The 20,868-nt window shown below is 32.3% G+C and overlaps 1 protein-coding gene across 1 annotated transcript in view; it reads left to right on the top strand.

Annotated features, from left to right (window-relative positions):
• Positions 1-100: 100 nt before the first annotated feature.
• The window catches only part of LOC134681071 (protein strawberry notch homolog 1-like), a 42,379-nt gene continuing 21,611 nt past the window's right edge, over positions 101-20,868 (top strand). The window contains exons 1-15 of the mRNA XM_063540478.1: positions 101-182; positions 2,723-2,830; positions 3,409-3,543; positions 4,209-4,913; positions 9,857-9,977; positions 10,775-10,984; positions 11,650-11,734; positions 12,271-12,361; positions 12,744-12,905; positions 13,496-13,631; positions 13,960-14,065; positions 14,573-14,726; positions 15,830-16,012; positions 16,813-16,910; positions 20,684-20,835. Of these exons, the coding sequence (XP_063396548.1) occupies positions 165-182; positions 2,723-2,830; positions 3,409-3,543; positions 4,209-4,913; positions 9,857-9,977; positions 10,775-10,984; positions 11,650-11,734; positions 12,271-12,361; positions 12,744-12,905; positions 13,496-13,631; positions 13,960-14,065; positions 14,573-14,726; positions 15,830-16,012; positions 16,813-16,910; positions 20,684-20,835 (2,464 nt within the window). The 5' untranslated portion in view covers positions 101-164. The remainder of the gene's footprint in view (positions 183-2,722; positions 2,831-3,408; positions 3,544-4,208; positions 4,914-9,856; positions 9,978-10,774; positions 10,985-11,649; positions 11,735-12,270; positions 12,362-12,743; positions 12,906-13,495; positions 13,632-13,959; positions 14,066-14,572; positions 14,727-15,829; positions 16,013-16,812; positions 16,911-20,683; positions 20,836-20,868) is intronic.

The raw sequence follows: 20,868 nt of genomic DNA on the forward strand, positions 1-20,868 counted from the left end.
AATAATTATCAAATATAGACAGTATAAATTATTTTAGTGATTTATTAATGTATACAAACTATTTGTAAGAAATTTGCGACGTCATTTCACAGTGCATTATGGGTAATTAAGCTAGGGATGAGATGAAAACGCCATGATCATCGTGCGGAGGTCTCTCATAAATTATGGCCAGTGAAGAAAATGTAAGAGAGAACACGTGTCGGCTTGGTGTATTTGAATGAGAATAATACATACTCTTTTCAATTATGTACAAAAAGTCAACATGTCTGCAGTTATTCATTCTAAATTAATAAAAAAAAATCTTCCCTGTTAGACGAAAGTAAAATGATCATGTGAGAGTGAATTTTTTTTTTACATTTCGTCATTTATGAATGTCACTCCAAATTACAATGACAGTATGTTATTAAATTGTAAATCGAATATGTTGTGACTGCAGATCATTAGGAAACGATTTTTTTTTAGGACAATTGCGCAATAACCGTTAAAAAGAAGTCTGAAGAAAAACATGATAAACAATTTCAAAATTTAGTATTCTTTCTCAATATAACTGTTTCTTTATCCAACCATTAATACTAATTAGTGAACTATAAATACTATTGCAGGTGATGTAATCTAATTTCTGAATAAAACGTGGGATTGTGTTTAGCAGATGCCAGATCCACTTAAAAAAACTTGTTCTGCAAACATTCTTAATAAACAGTCATGACAGTTTACACATTATATAGAACTAAAACATATTTTTTGACAGATTAAGGGGCAAATAGAACTTATGATGAATAGAGGTATCTAACATGTGCAATGATCACTTCATAATTTTGATAAAAATTGGTGTAGATGATGCAAATGTTGCAGGAACTTTTATACGACTCTTAATTATTGTAAGACAAGTTCAGAGGTCTATTTAGAGGGGGCCCAGGCCCCCCTTTTCTGTGAAAAAATGAAGGTTGATTATATAAGGCATCCCTTAAGCGTGACCAGAGTGAGCCTCCGCTTATGAAAATTTCTAGATCCATCACTGAATTTTACAAAAAATATAAATTCACTGATGCAATTTAAATCAGAAACCTGTTTCATACATAAAACTGATAATGGATCGGTGTAATAGAGACAACTATCTGACCAAAGAGCAGAAAAAAGAAAACTAGGTCACCAATGCCGGATCTTAAACAAAGCTATAAAATCGGATCCGGTATCCAGAGTTGGGCTTCAGTGGACCCCTTGCCTAAACCAAAATGTGAACTTGTCTAGAGGAAATGGATGTCACACTCAACTCGAAACAATTTTTGCTACATTACTGACAGTGACAAACCTATTCCACCTGGACATTCTACTTCTTAAATATTATTGATATTCGCTTCTTACAGTTTGCAAAAGTGTCAGATGAATATGGCCAGAGCTCCAGATAAGCTGCGTATTTGCGTGATCACGCAATACAAATAATAAAAAAAAACCAATGCAATTGCCCATTGTAGGGTTCAATAACCTAATTAATTCAAAGGGAAACCCAATTATATGCCAAAACCATGAGTTCTCAACCCTTTTATTGGCTACTGTTTGTTTTGTTTACCCTTATCTGTTTACAGTCGTCGCGTAAATATGTTTTTATAATATTTATATTTGGACATTTCCTTTAGTCCTAAAAACAGATCCCTGCATCAAGTAGCTGAAATGGGTCCCTGTTAGAGTTTTCCCTTGCTCAATAGGTACATGTGTTTTTGAAAACATTTCTATCTTTTCAGCGTTTATCCATTAGCATGTGTCATGAAGTCATATTTGTTTCACATTTCTTAGGATTTATCATAACCTACATTGAATTAAAACGAAAGTGAATGTCCGGTAAAAATATTGAATAAAAGCATATTTTCTGCTTCTTTTGAAAAACTGAGGGAAAGTTCTGATGATAACAAGACCCAACCAGTGTTAGGAAGCGTCCATCGAACACACAGGCGTGTGTGCGTACCTTCACAAGAACATTGCTAATAAACACGGGGTTTTGTCCAAAAACGAAATCAGTTGGAAAAAGTAAAAGTTCAAATCAATTATGACATGATAAAGCATCAGAAACCAAGAGTTTTAATGAAAGACAACTAAACCCAGATTTATGTAAATTGAATAAAACAAAAACATTCCAGTATAATTAGAGTTTATATACTAATTTTTTTCATTTTACGGTTAATTAACGATTAATGAATACACACAGACACAGGCACTTGTCTCAGAATTTATTATATAAAGGTATAAGACGAGTGCCTGTGAATACACATATCCGTTTTTGTGAGAAAATACAAAACTGGCAGAAGGTTTGAAACGGGGCACAAATGAAATCTACAATTGCTCCTCAGTGAATAAACCAAATAGACAGCTAGCAAATAACCCTAACATTAACTCTAAACCAAATAAAAGGGTTAAACAAGGAAAGAAGCATATTTAAGATGGAAAAAAACCTGGGGTTGATATTGCCTAAATATTCAATATTGTGTTGATGAAAAAATCCAATATATTAAGGAGCTTGGTGGTGAAAAACCCAATTTGATATTAACCTGAGGGGTGAATTGGAATTGATAATGCAATTAAAAAAAACTTTATCAACCAATTATATAAGAAAATAGGGGGTAAAAACCCCACTTTGTGAATTCTTATCTGGAGCTCTGTATGTTAAATGACATAGATAATGTAGATCTACAAAAAAATATATATAATAATGATATTTTTGTGTTTACAGAACCCGTTTACAGATATTTTGTCTGCAGCTTTAGATGAATCAGGCATCACAGGTGATGAGTTTGATTTTTCAGCTCCAGAGCCCACACCAGAACCTGTACAGTATACAGTAAGTAAATTGTGTGACCCTAAAAAGGTGTCAATTTATAAGTTTTGATTTCTAGTGAAATGGTCTGATGTGAAGGAAATGGAACTGGAATATAAAAGAGAATAATCATGATAATTCTTTTGAATATGTATATGATCATGAGGATGTTTTATACTATTATAGTCTTGCAGCTATATTTGCTGTGGTTTGTTAACTTGTTTGAATAAAAGGGTTCATGAATACTTTATCAACACATGTATATGATAGTTGAAAAACTTTGATGAAGCTTCTATAATAAAACTTCTAACATTAAATTGAATGCTAATTACATCAGGAAAACCACACTGCAACATTGCCAAAGTCACATCTAATTTCACAATTTTTATTAATGTAAATCAGTAACTATCAGGTTTTGGTAGTATGTGTGAAGGAATAATGGAGGATGCAGTAAGATTTGGTTTACTAGTCATACAATACTTATTGCATATTAAGAGTGTTTCTCTGAGTATTAAACATTAACTTAATCATTTCCTTTCTTTTTCTACTTTATATGCATTTTAATTGTGAACATATTTAGTTAAAGGTAAATTTTATTACAGGATCCTAACATACTGATAAGCCAAAACCAATATATACGACACGAGCCTGTCCAAGATCCTAATGTTTTTTCTCATGCTTTGAAACAGTTGGCTACAACAAATTATCAGGTGTACACTAATCAAAGATCTAGTCCGGTAAGTCATTAAATCAATTTAACAGGGTTTGAAATAAGTAGGGGCTAACTCACCAATTATGTGGGCTACAAAATTTAAGCTGTGGGCTAGCATTTCCAAAGTCTTTAAGTTCAATGTATTAATAAAGCAAAATGTAAATATATTATGTTCTCAGTCAGTCACCAGTTGTCAAACAAATGTTTGGTTTTACCTAGTTCATGTACTTCATAAGGGATTGTTGAAGACGAGTCCAGGAACTCATCATTTTTAGTAATGGAGGATACATTAGTGAGCAGAAGAAATTTTATTGCTATATAACAGTGTATAATGTATTATTTCAGCCTCCTTGACAAAATACAGCAAGGAAATATCAAATTCAGACTATTTTTAAACTTTTGCTGTAAAATGAGGACATGTGTGTGCTCTGTTGATTCAGCATTTTAGGATCATGATGCATCTTTGGACTGACAACAGTTTAAAAATTATAAGTCCAGACAGATATTCACTAGTCCAGAACTCACAGAATCACTTTAACGAGAACTTTTTTCTAAAATGTATTAGAAATGAATATAATTTAGAAATTTTTTACATTTTGTAGTTATTGTTCCATTTGTCCATGAGTGTTTCTTTCAACATGTTTGAACAAATAAAGTTTACTTGCATTGAGAGAGTAAATATTTTTTCAGGTGATATTTTCCAACAGTCGGGGAGCTCTCAACAAGACATCTTCATCTCCTGCCATCATAAGAGTGCCTCCGACAGGTCAATATGTAGGACAAAAACAACAACAGATAAAACTTCAGCCATCTACACAAGGTGGACAACCAAGAATTATCAAAATTACCCGAGTGGGTAGTAATGCAAATAATCCAAGTGCAATTAACCTGGCAAATTTACCGGGATCTGGAGCTATTAGATTTAATGCTAACAGTGGCTTAGGACTACATCCTTCAATTCCAAGCAATTTAGCTGGAAAGAAGATAATAATCACAAATGGCATCGCAAAGACGAGGCCATCCGATATTCCTTCTAGTCATGTGGTTTACACTCAACCAAACATTGTCCGTAGTACAAATTCACCCGTGCAATTTATAAACCAAGGAGTGTTTGCAGGTGGTAAGGTATTCCCCAACAGTAGTAATGCAGGTGTGTCATTGTTAAATAAGAATATACCTCACACTTTACAAAGTAATATACCAACTATGTTACATAGTCCAAGTATGCCTAATATGAACAGTAACAGTTTGTCTAACGGTGAAATGTCAAATATTATTAAGACAAACATCACACAGAAAGATATATCACGGCTGTGGTCAAACCAGGATTTGAAGCTAAAGTCTGTTACACAGAACATGCAGAATATTGCTGGAATGCATAGATCCATGAGTCAGGTATGTTATTCCTTGTTAGTTAAACTTAAAGGATGAAACATACATCAGGGCAAATGTAGGGATAGTGGGAACTGATGCTGGGTTGAATACATGTAATGATGTATATTTGACAACATTCCTAACAATGCCCAAGGTACATGTAAATATGTTAAAAAGTAACCAAATTTGAAACAAAAAGTACTTACTATTAAATAGTTAAAACTGACATGGACTGAAATCAATTTTTAACCGGATTTTTGTGACAAAAATGTCGGTTATTGATTTGGGGATGTACGGCGGCCGGGCGGGCGGGAGGCAATCAAATGTTGTCCGTGCATTAACTCATCAACCGTTCAACCAAAGCTTTTAAAATTTTAATATGTTGTTACTGACAACTTAATGAAGGTCAAGTTCAATAATGGCGATTTTGACTTTTACCGTTCAGGAGTTATGGTTGAAAAATGGAGTTCCCAGTCGTGTCCGTGCATTTACACATGAACTGTTCTACCAAAGCTTCCCAAATTTTAATATGTTGTTACTGATGACAAAGTGGAGGTCAAGTTCAATAATGACGATTTTGACTTTTACTGTTCAGGAGTTATGGTTCTTGAAAGATTGAAAAATGGAGTTTCCAGTCGTGTCCGTGCATTTACTCATGAACTGTTCTACCAAAGCTTCCCAAATTTTAATATGTTGTTACTGATGACAAAATAGAGGTCAAGTTCAATAATGACCATTTTGACTTTTACCGTTCAGGAGTTATGGTTCTTGAAAGATTGTAAAATAGCGTTTCCATTTATGTTGTTGCATTTACTCATGAACCATTCAATCTAAGCTTTTCAAATTTTAATATGTTGATACTGATGACAAAATGGGGGTCAAATTTGATATTGACGATTTTCACTTTCACCATTCTTCAGTAATGGTTCTTGTGATATTGCCAGGACACAAAGAAATATAAATAAATCCGGTTTGCTGTCGTTGTGACAGCCTCTTGTTAGATATATAATTGTTGGAACTGATTTCTAAGATATATATTTTATAAAAATAAAGAAAGTGGGAAATGTTGTCCAGTTGTCCAGTAAATTGGAGAATACAAAATAGTCTGGGGGTTTCTGGTAAAACCCATTATTTTGAGCACTGACTTGTAATCTTTTGAAGATATCACTAAAATGTTGTTGGTTTTCGCATATAACTTATTTCATCAGTGAAACTTAAATTTCCATTTCTTGTTCAATGAAAAGGAAAACACAATGCCAAAGAAAAGAAAAACAATTTGAGAATTGGTTCAATATGCTTTTTAGCTCACCTGTCCCGAAGGGACAAGTGAGTTTATGCCATCACTTGGCGCCTGTCGTCGTCCGTCGTCTGTCGTCGTAAACTATTTCAAGAATCTTCTCCTCTGAAACTACTGGGCCAAATACTTTCAAACTTTAACTGAATGTTCATTAGGGTATCTAATTTATAAATTGTATCTGCAGTTTTGATCTATCAACAAACATGGTCGCCATTGCTAAAAATAGAACATAGGGGTCAAATGCAGTTTTTGGCTTATAACTCAAAAACCAAAGCATTTAGAGCAAATCTGACATGGGGTAATATTGTTTATCAGGTCAAGATCTATCTGCCCTTAAATTTTCAGATGAATCAGACAACCTGTTGTTGGGTTGCTGCCCCTGAATTGGTAATTTTAAGGAAATTTTGCTGTTTTTATACGACCGCAAATTTTGAAAAAAATTTCGTCATATATTGCTATCACGTTGGTGTCGTTGTCGTCGTCGTCGTCCGAATACTTTTAGTTTTCGCACTCTAACTTTAGTAAAAGTAAATAGAAATCTATGAAATTTTAACAAAGGGTTTATGACCATAAAAGGAAGGCTGGTATTGATTTTGGGAGTTTTGGTCCCAACATTTTAGGAATTAGGGGCCAAAAAGGGCCCAAATAAGCATTTTCTTGGTTTTCGCACTATAACTTTAGTTTAAGTTAATTGAAATCTATGAAATTTTGACACAAGGTTTATGACCACAAAAGAAAGGTTGGGATTGATGTTTCAACAGTTTAGGAATTAGGGGCCAAAAAAGGGCCCAAATAAGCATTATTCTTGGTTTTCGCACAATAACTTAAGTTAAAGTAAATAGAAATCAATGAAATTTAAACATAATGTTTATGACCACAAAAGGAAGGTTGGTATTGATTTTGGGAGTTTCGGTCCCAACAGTTTAGCAATTAGGGGCCAAAAAGGGACCCAAATAAGCATTTTTCTTGGTTTTAGCACCATAGCGTTAGTATAAGTAAATAGAAATCTATGAAATTTAAACACAAGGTTTATGACTATAAAAGGAAGGTTGGTATTGATTTTGGGAGTTTTGGTCCCAACAGTTAAGGAAAAAGGGGCCAAAAGGGTCCAAAATTAAACTTTGTTTGATTTCATCAAAATTGAATAATTGGGGTTCTTTAATATGCCGAATCTAACTGTGTATGTAGATTCTTAATTTTTGGTCCCGTTTTCAAATTGGTCTACATTAAGGTCCAAAGGGTCCAAAATTAAACTTAGTTTGATTTTAACAAAAATTGAAACCTTGGGGTTCTTTCATATGCTGAATCTAAAAATGTACTTAGATTTTTGATTATTGGCCCAGTTTTCAAGTTGGCCCAAATTGAGGTCCAAAATTAAACATTGTTTGATTTCATCAAAAATTGAATAATTGGGGTTCTTTGATATGACAAATCTAACTGTGTATGTAGATTCTTATTTTTTGGTCCAGTTTTAAAATTGGTCTAAATTAAAGTGCAAAGGGTCCAAAATTAAACTAAGTTTGATTTTAACAAAAAGTAAATTCTTGGGCCTCTTTGATATGCTGAATCTAAACATGTACTTAGATTTTTGATTATGGGCCCAGTTTTCAAGTTGGTCCAAATCAGGATCTAAAATTATTATATTAAGTATTGTGCAATAGCCAGTCTTTTCAATTGCACAGTATTGTGCAATGGCAAGAAATATCTAATTTCACAATATTGTGAAATAGCAAATTTTTTTTTAATTAAGAGTTATCTTTCTTTGTCCAGTATAGTAAGCAAGAAATATCTGCATGAATTTTTTTTAATTGGAGTTATCTTTCTTTGTCCAGAATCAACTTAAATCTTTGTTATATACAATATACAATGTATATTCACTTTTTACTACCAACTGATAAATTTAAATAATCTTTACCATTCAGTGATAACAAGCAGTTTTTTTACATCTTAATATTTTATGATGTATTTAAATGAGTAGTAATTGTTGCAAACTCCATTAGAATATTTTAATTGAAATTAGTTTTGGAATAAGGGAAAGGGGGATGTGAATAAAAAATTGGGTTCAATTTTTCTCATTTGAAATTTCATAAATAAAAAGAAAATTTCTTCAAACATATTTTTGAGAGGATTAATATTCAACAGCATAGTGAATTGCTCTAAGAGAAAACAAAAAATTTAAGTTCATTTGAATACATTCATTCTGTGTCAGAAACCTATGCTGTGTCAACTATTTAATCACAATCCAAATTTAGAGCAGAATCCAGCTTGAATGTTGTGTCCATACTTGCCCCAACCGTTCAGGGTTCAACCTCTGCGGTCGTATAAAGCTACGCCCTGCGGAGCATCTGGTTGGTTATTATCTTGAATATTATTATAGATAGAGATAAACTGTAAACAGGAACAATGTTCAGCAAAGTAAGATTTACAAATAAGTCAACATGACAGAAATGGTCAGTTGACCCCTTTAGGAGTTATTGCCCTTTATAGTCAATTTTTAACAATTTTTCGTAAATCTTAGTAATCTTTTACAAAAATCTTCTCCTCTGAAACTACTGGGCAAAATACTTCCAAACTTTAATTGAATGTTCCTTAGGGTATCTAGTTTGTAAATTGTATCCGAAGTTATGATCTATCAACAAACATGGTCGCCATTGCTAAAAATAGAACATAGGGGTCAAATGCAGTTTTTGGCTTATAACTAAAAAACCAAAGCATTTAGAGCAAATCTGACATGAGATAATATTGTTTATCTGGTCAAGATCTATCTGCCCTGAAATTTTCAGATGAATCAGACAACCTGTTGTTGGGTTACTGCCCCTGAATTGGTAATTTTAAAGAAATTTTGCTGTTTTTGTTTATTATCTTGAATATAATTATAGATAGAAATAAACTGTAAACAGCAATAATGTTCAGCAAAGTAAGATCTTCAATTAAGTCAATTTGACCAAAATTGTCAATTGACCCCTTAAGGAGTTATTGCCCTTTAAAGACGTTTTTCACAATTTGTTCATCATGTTGACTTACTTTAAAAAATCTTCTCCTTTGAAACTGCTGTATCAATTTCAGCCAAACTTAGGCTAAATGAGTTTCAGAGTATCTAGTATAAATTTTATATTTTATTTCCTTGTATGTCAAGAAACATAGCTCCTATGGCTAAAATAGAACATAGGAGAAAATGATTATTTTTTTTGGCTTTTGAAGAAAATAGGACGATCCAAAAAACATTTAAATAAATTGAAAAGCCAAAATAATCATTGATGAGAGATTTAACCAAAAGAATTAAGGTGAGCGATTCAGGCTCTTGAGAGCCTCTTGTTTAGTATTAAAATAAATCTGTTCCACCAATTGAGTAAATACATGTTATCTTGAAACAGAAAAAGCTAAAAGGTTCAGAAAAATATAACAATGCAGAACTATTAAAATATAAAAATTATAAGAAGGTTTTGTGATTTCCAATGAAGAGATATAAACAAAACAAAATTCATGAATGATTTTTCCTATTCACTATTTGCAGCATTTAAAAAATTGTACATAGAAAAGTTTTAGTATTTTCAAATGATTTTGAAATTGATATTTTTAAATGCACTTCACTTTGAATATACATATATATTTGTTTTAACAGACAAAATTAAAACTTTATCATGTTGATCCATTTTATTTTGAATAGCAAACTCTTGGTGGCACTAGTTTTGTTTCAAATGCAAATCCACTGGATGATGATGATGTAGAAGAGGAAGTTCAAGAATTAGGACATGCTGAAACTTATGCTAACTATATGCCTACAAAATGTAAGTAGAATATATTAAGTTAGAATTTCTTTTTTCATTATTATTCGTGGGATACCAATTATTGTGGATTTCGTTTGTACAGGTGAACCACCAAATTAATTATTCAACGAATGACAAATTTCATCTAGGCTTTTATGCAGACTATGGCAAAACCACAAAATTGAATATCCATGAATATGCCAGTTTTCCTTAATCCACGAAAATTGGTACCCACGAAAATAATTGAATCCACAGTATATAATGCTAAAGTTGGTATGGTTTTCAATTATAAAACGAGATGATTTCATGAGATCAAGAATATTCATCTGAAAAAGCTGTCCGTCTGTTCAGTCATAAAAAGTGATTCTTTTCTTTCAACATGTTCGACTTAATTATATAAATGCAAAAAAAAAAAAAAGACTTGTGCATATCATGATTATTCAGCTTATCAAGATTAGTAGACTGGTAAATGTACTAGGTATAGTAGTTTCATACCAGATGAAGCAAATACCAAAGGGAAATTGTTGACAACTTTTATTGCCTGCTTTAAAATAGGATAGTAGGCAGTCCTGTATCAAGTTAACAGTCTTGTATAAGGAAGCTTGCAATCAAGTATTTTGGTAGGGCATTATGTCCAGTGTACTACAAAAAATCTAGTTGTAATGGATCATCTTGGACTTGGCACTAAACAACTGATTTAAAATATGGAGGCCTGAATAAAAGAAATCAATAATTATTTGTTTTACTGAAGTAAATAAAGCTTTTTCATATATTTAGAAAATGATGTGTATTTAAAAGGATGTTTTTTCTATTTACAGTAAATTTAGGAATCAAACATCCAGATCCAGTAGTAGAAACTAGTTCTCTGTCCAGTGTAGAGCCTGAGGATGTCTGGTATAAGTTGGCTATACCAGATACAACCATTGAATGTGGAGAGTTATCTGCCCTTCAGTTAGAGGCTATTGTTTATGCCTGCCAGAGACATAATGTTATTCTGCCAAGTGGAGACAGATCTGGTTTCTTGATAGGTAAGACATAAACTTATCACTTTTAAAATGGATTTCTGTTATAAAACCATAATTTATAAAAGATAATTTTAAGATGTCAGCATAAATTCAAATAGCTATCAAAGATGTAATTTTACTAATCTGTATGTTTACAGTACAGTAAATTGTATTTCATAAAAGACCTTATTGAATCAATATGAAAGAAGAAAATGTGGTATGAATGCCAATGAGGCAACTATCTATCAGAGACCAAATGGTACAGATGTTCATGACTGTTAGCCACAGTACAGTCTTCAACAATGAGAAAAACCTAGTTAAAAGTGTTTATTTTTCAAAGCAGAGAAATTAGTGACATCTATTCTATAAAGGTGAGAATGGAAATGGGGAGTGTGTCAAAGAGACAACAACCCAACAGTAGACCAGAAAACAGTTGAAGGCCACAAATGAGTCTTCAACACAGCAAGAAAATCCAGCACTTTGATGCGGGCTTCAGCTGACCCCTTGAAAAAAAGTATAATAGTTCAGCAAAAATGCACTTTGAGCTCAACTCCAAAACATATAAATGAACAAAAATTAAGAAACAAACATAAATGGTTGTTTTCTAGTTGTACAATACTGAAAATAAAGAATGTATTCATATTACAACAGAACTTCCTGTAGTAAATGATATTTTATATAACGTACAGGTGATGGAGCAGGTGTAGGGAAAGGAAGAACTGTGGCTGGTGTTATATATGAGAATTATCTACTTGGTAGAAAGAGAGCAATATGGTATGTATGAAAAATAGAAAAATGATATCAATCATAAATTTACAGTAAGAATTATCCTGAACTAACTTGTAACAAACAGCTGGAATTTCAAGTTATATAGTGTGTGGTACATTTACATTAAAATCACTTTCGTTGTCAGAAAAATCAAAACATATGTCAGTTTTTTTTTACCAGTAGTATAAATCACTTGCAGTTAATTGCATTCATGGCATGTATGTTATAACACTTCCACAAGAAAAGTCTTGAAAAAAAGATTGTTTGAGGAAAAGGGTACAGTAACGATTGGATATCTTTTTTTAGGAAAAAAATTATAGAAACTAGAGCATTACCTTAGGTAGAACATTCTAAAGAAACATATATAAGAATCTTCTGTCTGCTGGTTCTAATATCCATAAGTTATTTCAATTTTGTGATATCTACTGATATTCTATATAGAAATTTTTCTATAGATGCACAAGATTTCAATGTCTTTTCATGTAAGAAACAAGAGATCATTTTGTCAGAAATTGTAAACATAATACATTGTTTGTATGTAGGTTGAGTGTATCTAATGACTTAAAGGTTGATGCAGAGAGAGATTTGAGAGATATAGGTGCTGGAAGAATAGAGGTTCATTCATTGAATAAGGTTTGTGTCACCAGACTTATCTTAATTGTTTATAGAAAATTTTGGAAGTAAAAGCAATTTCATTAGAACTATACTGAGTACTTTTGTATATGTACAAATTTTAAGCATCAAATATTAATTTGATATTTTACCACTAAGCTTTTCTTCTAAACATAGAAATCCATACATTAATTATTGCAACAAAGAAATTAAACCATAATTTAAAATCATTGATTGCTTTGTTATGAACAAATTAAGATATGATACAAAATGTTCATTACCACCACACACAATTGTAGTATAGACTTATTTTGTTGTTTTCAAGAATTGTTTTTTCCTCACACCTTGAACATTTATTTTGCATGTATAGTTTGGTGAGAAAGCAACTTTTTTTCAATTTCAGTTAAAATATGCAAAAATATCATCAAAAGAAAATGGCAGTGTAAAGAAAGGCGTGATATTTGCTACTTACTCTTCTCTGATTGGTGAGAGTCAGTCAGGTGGGAAATACAATACCAGATTAAAACAACTGCTGAAATGGTGTGGAAAAGATTTTGATGGTTGTGTATCCTTTATAAAACAGGTTGTAAATGAAAAGGTGTCTACACCTTGTATACTACAAAAGTGTATTCAATTTTGATAGTTGTTTTAGAAAAAGGCTGATTATTGGTGTTGGAAAGCACTAAAATTGAATATTGGTGTTCATAGTGTTGGAAAGCACTAAAATTGAAATTGGTGTTGGAAAGCACTAAAATTGAATATCCCAATGAATATTGGTGTTGGAAAGCACTAAAATTGAATAATAATGTTGGAAAGAACTAAAATTGAATATTGGTGGTACAGTTAGTTTAGCATTTATTTTTTTTTAGATTTGAATAATTTGTTTTTGGATTAGATATAGATGGATGATGAATATGAAGGAAAAAAATGTATGAAATCCCAACATCAATTGTCCTAAGAAACATGTGAAATACATTTCTAATCAAACTATTCTAGTAGATATATGCAATTGATAGCTCAATAGTTAAGATGATACAAAATTCAAGAGGGCTGGCAGGCTAAAGCTACAGATATTTTAATAATTAGAAATGCTGTTTGTTTATAAGACTAATAAACAAGAAAGTGGGTGTATCTATTGGTCTTAACATAATGTAGATTGTTTTTGATGAATGTCACAAAGCAAAGAACTTGTGTCCAACGGGTTCTAGTAAACCAACTAAAACAGGACAGACAGTATTAGAATTACAAAACAGATTACCTAAAGCCAGGATTGTGTATGCCAGTGCTACAGGTATATATAGTGTTTATAACGTAGTAAATTCTGTAATTACACTTATCTATCTTCAGTCAGTGATTGTATGTATTGCAGATGAGATCAGAAATGTTGAGAATTATATCTAAACTTGTAAAGAAAAAGAGATCTATAGATGTGAAATTTATTCTTCAGGATAAAAGTTGTGTTAATAAACTTTTATTAACCAGTATAAACAGCATTTCATTTCTGAAATCTGAGGGGAAATTGCCCTTCAACATTGTAAGCAAAATTATGTTTTTGCTTTTGCAGTTTTACTCTTTATTTATATGATTTTATATTATATTATTTGTTTTATGATTATTAGGTGCATCTGAACCAAAGAATATGGCTTACATGACTCGACTTGGACTATGGGGTCCAGGAACACCATTTAAAGAATTTGGTGACTTCATTCAAGCAGTTGAAAGAAGGTATGCATTTTGACCTTACAACTTTATAAAGTGTTATACTTTATTTGCAAGGCAGAGGATTCAACAAGGATTTATAAACACATTTACATAAACATGCCAGTTCTGGTCCGCTCTTTTTGAATATCCTACCAATTGCTATGAAAATCACTGTCAGTATGGCTGTTCATCTGTACATTCATTAAACAAATATTTCCTTCACAATTTTCTCAACTGATGAGTTGGAACGTATGAGCTCTTTTTGGATGTGTTGATGATTCTTCTACTGAACTGTGTAACTTCATATATAATTTATCTCAAGCTTTTCAGATCTATCAGGCGTCTTTTCCCTGTGTTTCTATACTTTGAATTACTAGTGGGGTATGCTTAGCAAGACGACACATGCATTCTTGCTTGTATGAAATATTTGCCTCTGGATTTCAATTTGAACTAATAAAGGCACGATTAAACTAAATACCGGTTTTGCATTTAGATGCATAACAACTAATATAACTTAATCTTTCATTGTAGAGGTGTTGGTGCTATGGAACTGGTTGCCATGGAAATGAAGTTAAGAGGGATGTATATTGCCAGGCAGCTTAGTTTCCAGGGTGTTACATTCAGGATAGAAGACATTCCATTAGAGGAGAACTTTATCAAATGCTATAACAAAAGTGTCAGAATGGTAAATGTTACCTCATTCAATTAAGGGCTATTCCATTAAAATGTATGTCGGCGGGTAGGAATTTCAAAATATCTGTAGAAGGTTTCCCTACAACTAACAAACTCTTTTTAGATAATTTTAAATAATGGTAATAGATGCATACTGAAAAAGACCCATGACCCACATTCAATAATTAAACTTCCCTTCCTACCCTCCCACATACATTTTAATGGAATAGCCCTAAATGGTATTTGGATGAAGCATCTTTGCCATTGCATTCAAACATTACAAGATTTCTAGGGGACAACATATGGTTGTCAATGAAAGACATGTGTTATTGCTATATGTGTACTATATTTGAAGATTTAAGTCAAAGAGAGGGACGAAAGATACCAGAGGGACAGTCAAACTCATAAATCGAAAAAATAAACTGCCAACGCCATGGCTAAAAATGAAAAGGACAAACAGACAAACAATAGTACACACGACACAACATAGAAAACTTAAGAATAAACAACACGAACCCAACCAAAAACTAGGGGTGATCTCAGGTGCTCCGGAAGGGTAAGCAGATCCTGCTCCACATGTGGCACCCATCATATTGCTTATGAGATAACAAATCTGGTAAATAGTCTAAATCAGTAGGTCACATTTATGAAAGGGAAGGGGATTGTAGTTTCGATGTAAGGAACATATCCTATATCATAGCTGTGAATGACTTCAAAACCTAATTCCTAAATGGTTAAAAACATGAAGTAACATTAACCATTGACTTGGAATAAGAACAATAACATCTTGCAGGATTAAAGGTTTTTTAATGCCCTCTCTTCTGTCTAGCATGTATAGGTAGTGTGGAGTTTCTGTTTGAGAATCTTTTGAGATTAGAGAGAGTGAAAATTAAATGTCAGTCTTGAAAAAGGTTTAAATTAAAAATGAACAAATTAACAACTGTAAATAGAGACTATAGAAGTTTTTCACTGTTAATGTCTTTAATAAAAATAAAACATCTTTTAAACGAACTACTTGAAATAAATAATTAAAAAGAAAACTACATAGATAGAAATAGTCATTTTTTTTTAATTTGATGCAAATAAATTTATAATTATTGTTTTCTTCTTTTACAGTGGGTGACAGCAAGGACCAGGTTTCAGAGAGCAGCAGATTTGATGGATGCTGAGCACAGAATGAAGAAAACCATGTGGGGACAGTTCTGGTCAGCTCATCAGAGGTTTTTCAAATATCTGTGTATATCATCAAAGGTGAATGCCTGTGTAAGGCTTGCAAGGGATGCTGTCAAAAGTGGAAAGGTACGAGCAATTATTGGTTTGTTTTATTTTCGTTTGCATAGCCTTTTTAGCTCACCTGGATTTAAAGGCAAAAGAAATTTTCTATAATTTTGTCAATTATCTTGTATAATGTATAGCGGGTTATTTTCATGTGGTGTAAATTTTCACTTATTTTCAAGGATAGAACAAAATCGCAAAAATAAGTGTACATGCAAAGGTATTGATAAAAGTTTTGAATCCGCCAAAATAATCACCTCCAAAATATTTCTAGACCTTATTAAACATTTGTTAAATGAAAAACACGAAATTTCCTCCCACGAAAATAACCAGCTGTACGGTATCTTAAAGAGATCAATATAAACTGTATACATTAAATAGAATCTTTAATACAAGATTGAAGAAAATGACACTAAATTTAAGATTTGCGAAAATAGCAAACATAACTAATTGTAAAAAATTTAAATTTATATCAAAAGATACAATCAATTAATCAAAAATGCACCTTTGAGCTGTTGTTTTATTTTTTTAGATAAGATCAAAAGAAATAGTTTACCTACATGTATCTTTTTTTCCTGGTAATACTTTTAACACTTCATAACTACTGGGTAATTTGACTACACCTTCATGAGTTTCAAATCAAGAGTGTCACTTAAAAGGTCATTTGTATGCCAGTAAATACCTGTGTTTTGAAAAATACAGTATTAAACCAGAATAAAGTTGCTAATATATATGTAACATGTGAAAATTTAACAACTAAATTTGTGTCTGATGAGATGTTAGTTATGTAGGTTCAGTTTTCAGAATTTCTTCTATGTTTTCAGTGTGTTGTGATAGGTCTACAGTCAACAGGAGAAGCCAGAACTCTAGAACAGCTGGAAGAGATGGGTGGTGAATTGAATGACTTTGTATCAACTGCAAAGTAAGTATGATTTGGGTGTCCTGCTGTAGTAGAGGTCCTATTATGTTTTCTGATCTGTGCCTTCATCAGTATCAGGTTGAAGGTTTGGTTTAGAGTAGTTTGTGGTCATATCAACTCAAAATTTACTTCACCTGTTCACTATGAAGTTAAAGTGTAATTTATACCAAGTTAAATTTTTCGACAAATATGGAAAATGTAAATACGATAGTGTGAGTAGGACATTGTGTCCTATAAATGCATATTTCTGTTTTTCACCGGATTTTTGTGACAAAAATGTCGGTTATTGATTTGGGGATGCTCGGCGGGCGGACGGCCGGCCGGGCGGCAATCAAATGTTGTCCGTGCATTAACTCATGAACCGTTCAACCAAAGCTTTTTAAATTTTAATATGTTGTTACTGACAATGACTGACAACTTAATGAAGGTCAAGTTCAATAATGGCGATTTTGACTTTTACCGTTCAGGAGTTATGGTTCTTGAAAGATTGAAAAATTGTGTTTCCAGTCGTGTCCGTGCATTTACGCATGAACTGTTCTACCAAAGCTTCTCAAATTTTAATATGTTGTTCCTGGTGACAAAATGGAGGTTAAGTTCAATAATGACAATTTTGACTTTTACCGTTCAGGAGTTATGGTTCTTGAAAGATTGAAAAATGGTGTTTCCAGTCATGTCCGTGCATTTTCTCATGAACCATTCAACCAAAGCTTTTCAAATTCTAATATGTTGTTACTGATGACAATATAGAGGTCAAGTTCAATAATGATGATTTTAACTTTTACCGTTCAGTAGTTATGGTTCTTGAAAGATCGTAAAATGGCGTTTCCAGTCGTGTCCGTGCATTTACGCATGAACTGTTCTACCAAAGCTTCCCAAATTTTAATATGTTGTTACTGACAACTAAATGAAGGTCAAGTTCAATAATGGCGATTTTGACTTTTACCGTTCAGGAGTTATGGTTCTTGAAAGATTGAAAAATGGTGTTTCCAGTCGTGTCCGTGCATTTACGCATGAACTGTTCTACCAAAGCTTCCCAAATTTTAATATGTTGTTACTGGTGACAAAATGGAGGTCAAGTTCAATAATGACAATTTTGACTTTTACCGTTCAGGAGTTATGGTTCTTGAAAGATTGAAAAATGGTGTTTCCAGTCATGTCCGTGCATTTTCTCATGAACCATTCAACCAAAGCTTTTCAAATTCTAATATGTTGTTACTGATGACAAAATAGAGGTCAAGTTCAATAATGATGATTTTAACTTTTACCGTTCAGTAGTTATGGTTCTTGAAAGATCGTAAAATGGCGTTTCCAGTCGTGTCAGTGCATTTACGCATGAACTGTTCTACCAAAGCTTCCCAAATTTTAATATGTTGTTACTGATGACTAAATGGAGGTCAAGTTCAATAATGAGGATTTTGACTTTTACCGTTCAGGAGTTATGGTTCTTGAAAGATTGAAAAATGGTGTTTCCAGTCGTGTCCGTGCATTTTCTCATGAACCATTCAACCAAAGCTTCTCAAATTTTAATATGTTGTTACTGATGACAAAATATAGGTCAAGTTCAATAATGACGATTTCGACTTCTACCGTTCAGGAGTTATGGTTTTTGAAAGATTGTAAAATGTTCCATTCATGTTGTTGCAATTACTCACGAACCATTCAATCTAAGCTTTTCAAATTTTAATATGTTGATACTGATGACAAAATAGAGGTCAAATTTGATATTGACGATTTTCACCTTCACCAATCATCAGTAATGGTTCTTGTGATATTGCCAGGACACAAATAAATGTTAATAAATCTGGTTTGCTGTCGTTGTGACAGCCTCTTGTTCTTTAATTTACAGGATAATGTGATAAACTGAAGAATTTATCCTATTTGAATTTGAATTATTAAAAGGGAAAAGATCTTCATAACATTATTATAAAAAGTCTTAAACTGAATGTTGTTGTTCTTCTTATTTGACTGGGTTTTGGCAATTCTGTAAGATTTTTATTTAACAACGGAATTAATTTTGATTTATAGAACTGATGTAGATAATACTGCAGTTTTGCAACTGACATCTTCTTGTACAGTAAAACCTGTATAAACCAGCTGGCTACGGGACTATGAAAAATGACCGGATTAGATAGTGAGCCGGTTTATTCAGGTTTCCGTTTTGACCGGAAGTTAATGACTTGTGACGTCCGATATTTTGCATGTAAAAGTTCTCTCTGATTGTAAAGTATATCTGATTGATAAATTAAAATACTTACACTTCGTTTTTCATTGTTTGCATTTGCATCATTATACTCGCGTTGTTTGGATTGTGAGACGAGAGTTTCAATTTACTTCCATGATCGTTAATTTGAAACGTTGGAATGGCTGATTAAAAAGCCAGAATATTATCAAATGTAATTTCATCACTATCGAAATGTTGTCGTATTTACAGTGTACAATACCCATTGATTGTTGTCATCCGGGTGTTTTTCATTATCAAGGTCATTTCTTTAGGGGTTCACAGGGAATGCAGGATTTTGAAATCACAATGTAGATTTCTTACTCCGCTATTTAAATTTGTTTATCGAAGTTACAACGTAAGTTCAATCCGAGATATATTCGGTGTGTCTTTTTGTTTATTTGACACGTTTATAATGTTTTAATAAATAATACAGCTCACTACTGTACGATTGTAAGTTCACAGTTTAACACCTGACTAATTGATTATCCTGAAAAGCCATATTGTATAAACAAATATGTTTTGATTGCATATCGATCATTGAAATTAATTAGACAAACCGGTTTTGACAGGTAATAATTAATGTAATTAAGAGTATTGGGACTGCATAATTAGACCGGAATTCGGAATACACAGGGTCCGGTTTACAAAGGGTATTTTAACAAAGACTTTGAAGGGGAAAAAATGGGACTTTCAATTTGGGCCGGAATGGACAGGAAACCGGTTTATTCAGGGTCCGGTTTACTCAGGTTTGACTGTATTTGTACTTTAATAATTTACATACATACATGTGCAAATAACTTAGACATTTAAATTGTCTTCATGATTCTGTATTAGTTTGTATTTATTTTAGAAAATGTTGCTAAATAAAACAAGATACATATTTAAAGTTATTTATTTTGTAGGGGAGTATTCCAGACATTAGGAGATAAACATTTCCCTGCTCCTGATAGAAAGAAAACAAGATACATATTTAATGTTATTTATTTTGTAGGGGAGTTTTCCAGACATTAGTACTGTAAATTCAGAAATTATTGTGAGGTTTTTATTATTGCGAATAATGCGACTGAGTTGTAAACGCAACAATTAAAACTCGCATTTTGTAATATTTTAACTGAATTAAGCATGACTTTTCTCAAAATCGTAAAAATTAAAATCGCATTCAAGTGTAAAATTACAAAATCGCAATAATAAATGCACGCAATAATTTCTGAATTTACAGTAGATAAACATTTCCCTGCTCCTGATAGAAAGAAAACAAGATACATATTTAATGTTATTTATTTTGTAGGGGAGTTTTCCAGACATTAGTAGAGAAACATTTCCCTGCTCCTGATAGAAAGAAAACAAGATACATATTTAAAGTTATTTATTTTGTAGGGGAGTATTCCAGACATTAGGAGATAAACATTTCCCTGCTCCTGATAGAAAGAAAACAAGATACATATTTTATGTTATTTATTTTGTAGGGGAGTTTTCCAGACATTAGTAGATAAACATTTCCCTGCTCCTGATAGAAAGAAAACAAGATACATATTTAATGTTATTTATTTTGTAGGGGAGTTTTCCAGACATTAGTAGATAAACATTTCCCTGCTCCTGATAGAAAGAAAACATTTGATCTGTTTGGAGACCGATTCTCAAGTTATAAAGATAAGAAAGAAACTCCTGCTGCTGCTAAAAATAATAAAAACAATAAAAGGAAGAATGGTAATTTAAGTTAATTTAATCAGTAGAAGGGGA

The sequence above is a fragment of the Mytilus trossulus genome, chromosome 8, assembly GCF_036588685.1.
Source record: "Mytilus trossulus isolate FHL-02 chromosome 8, PNRI_Mtr1.1.1.hap1, whole genome shotgun sequence".
NCBI lineage: Eukaryota > Metazoa > Mollusca > Bivalvia > Mytilida > Mytilidae > Mytilus > Mytilus trossulus.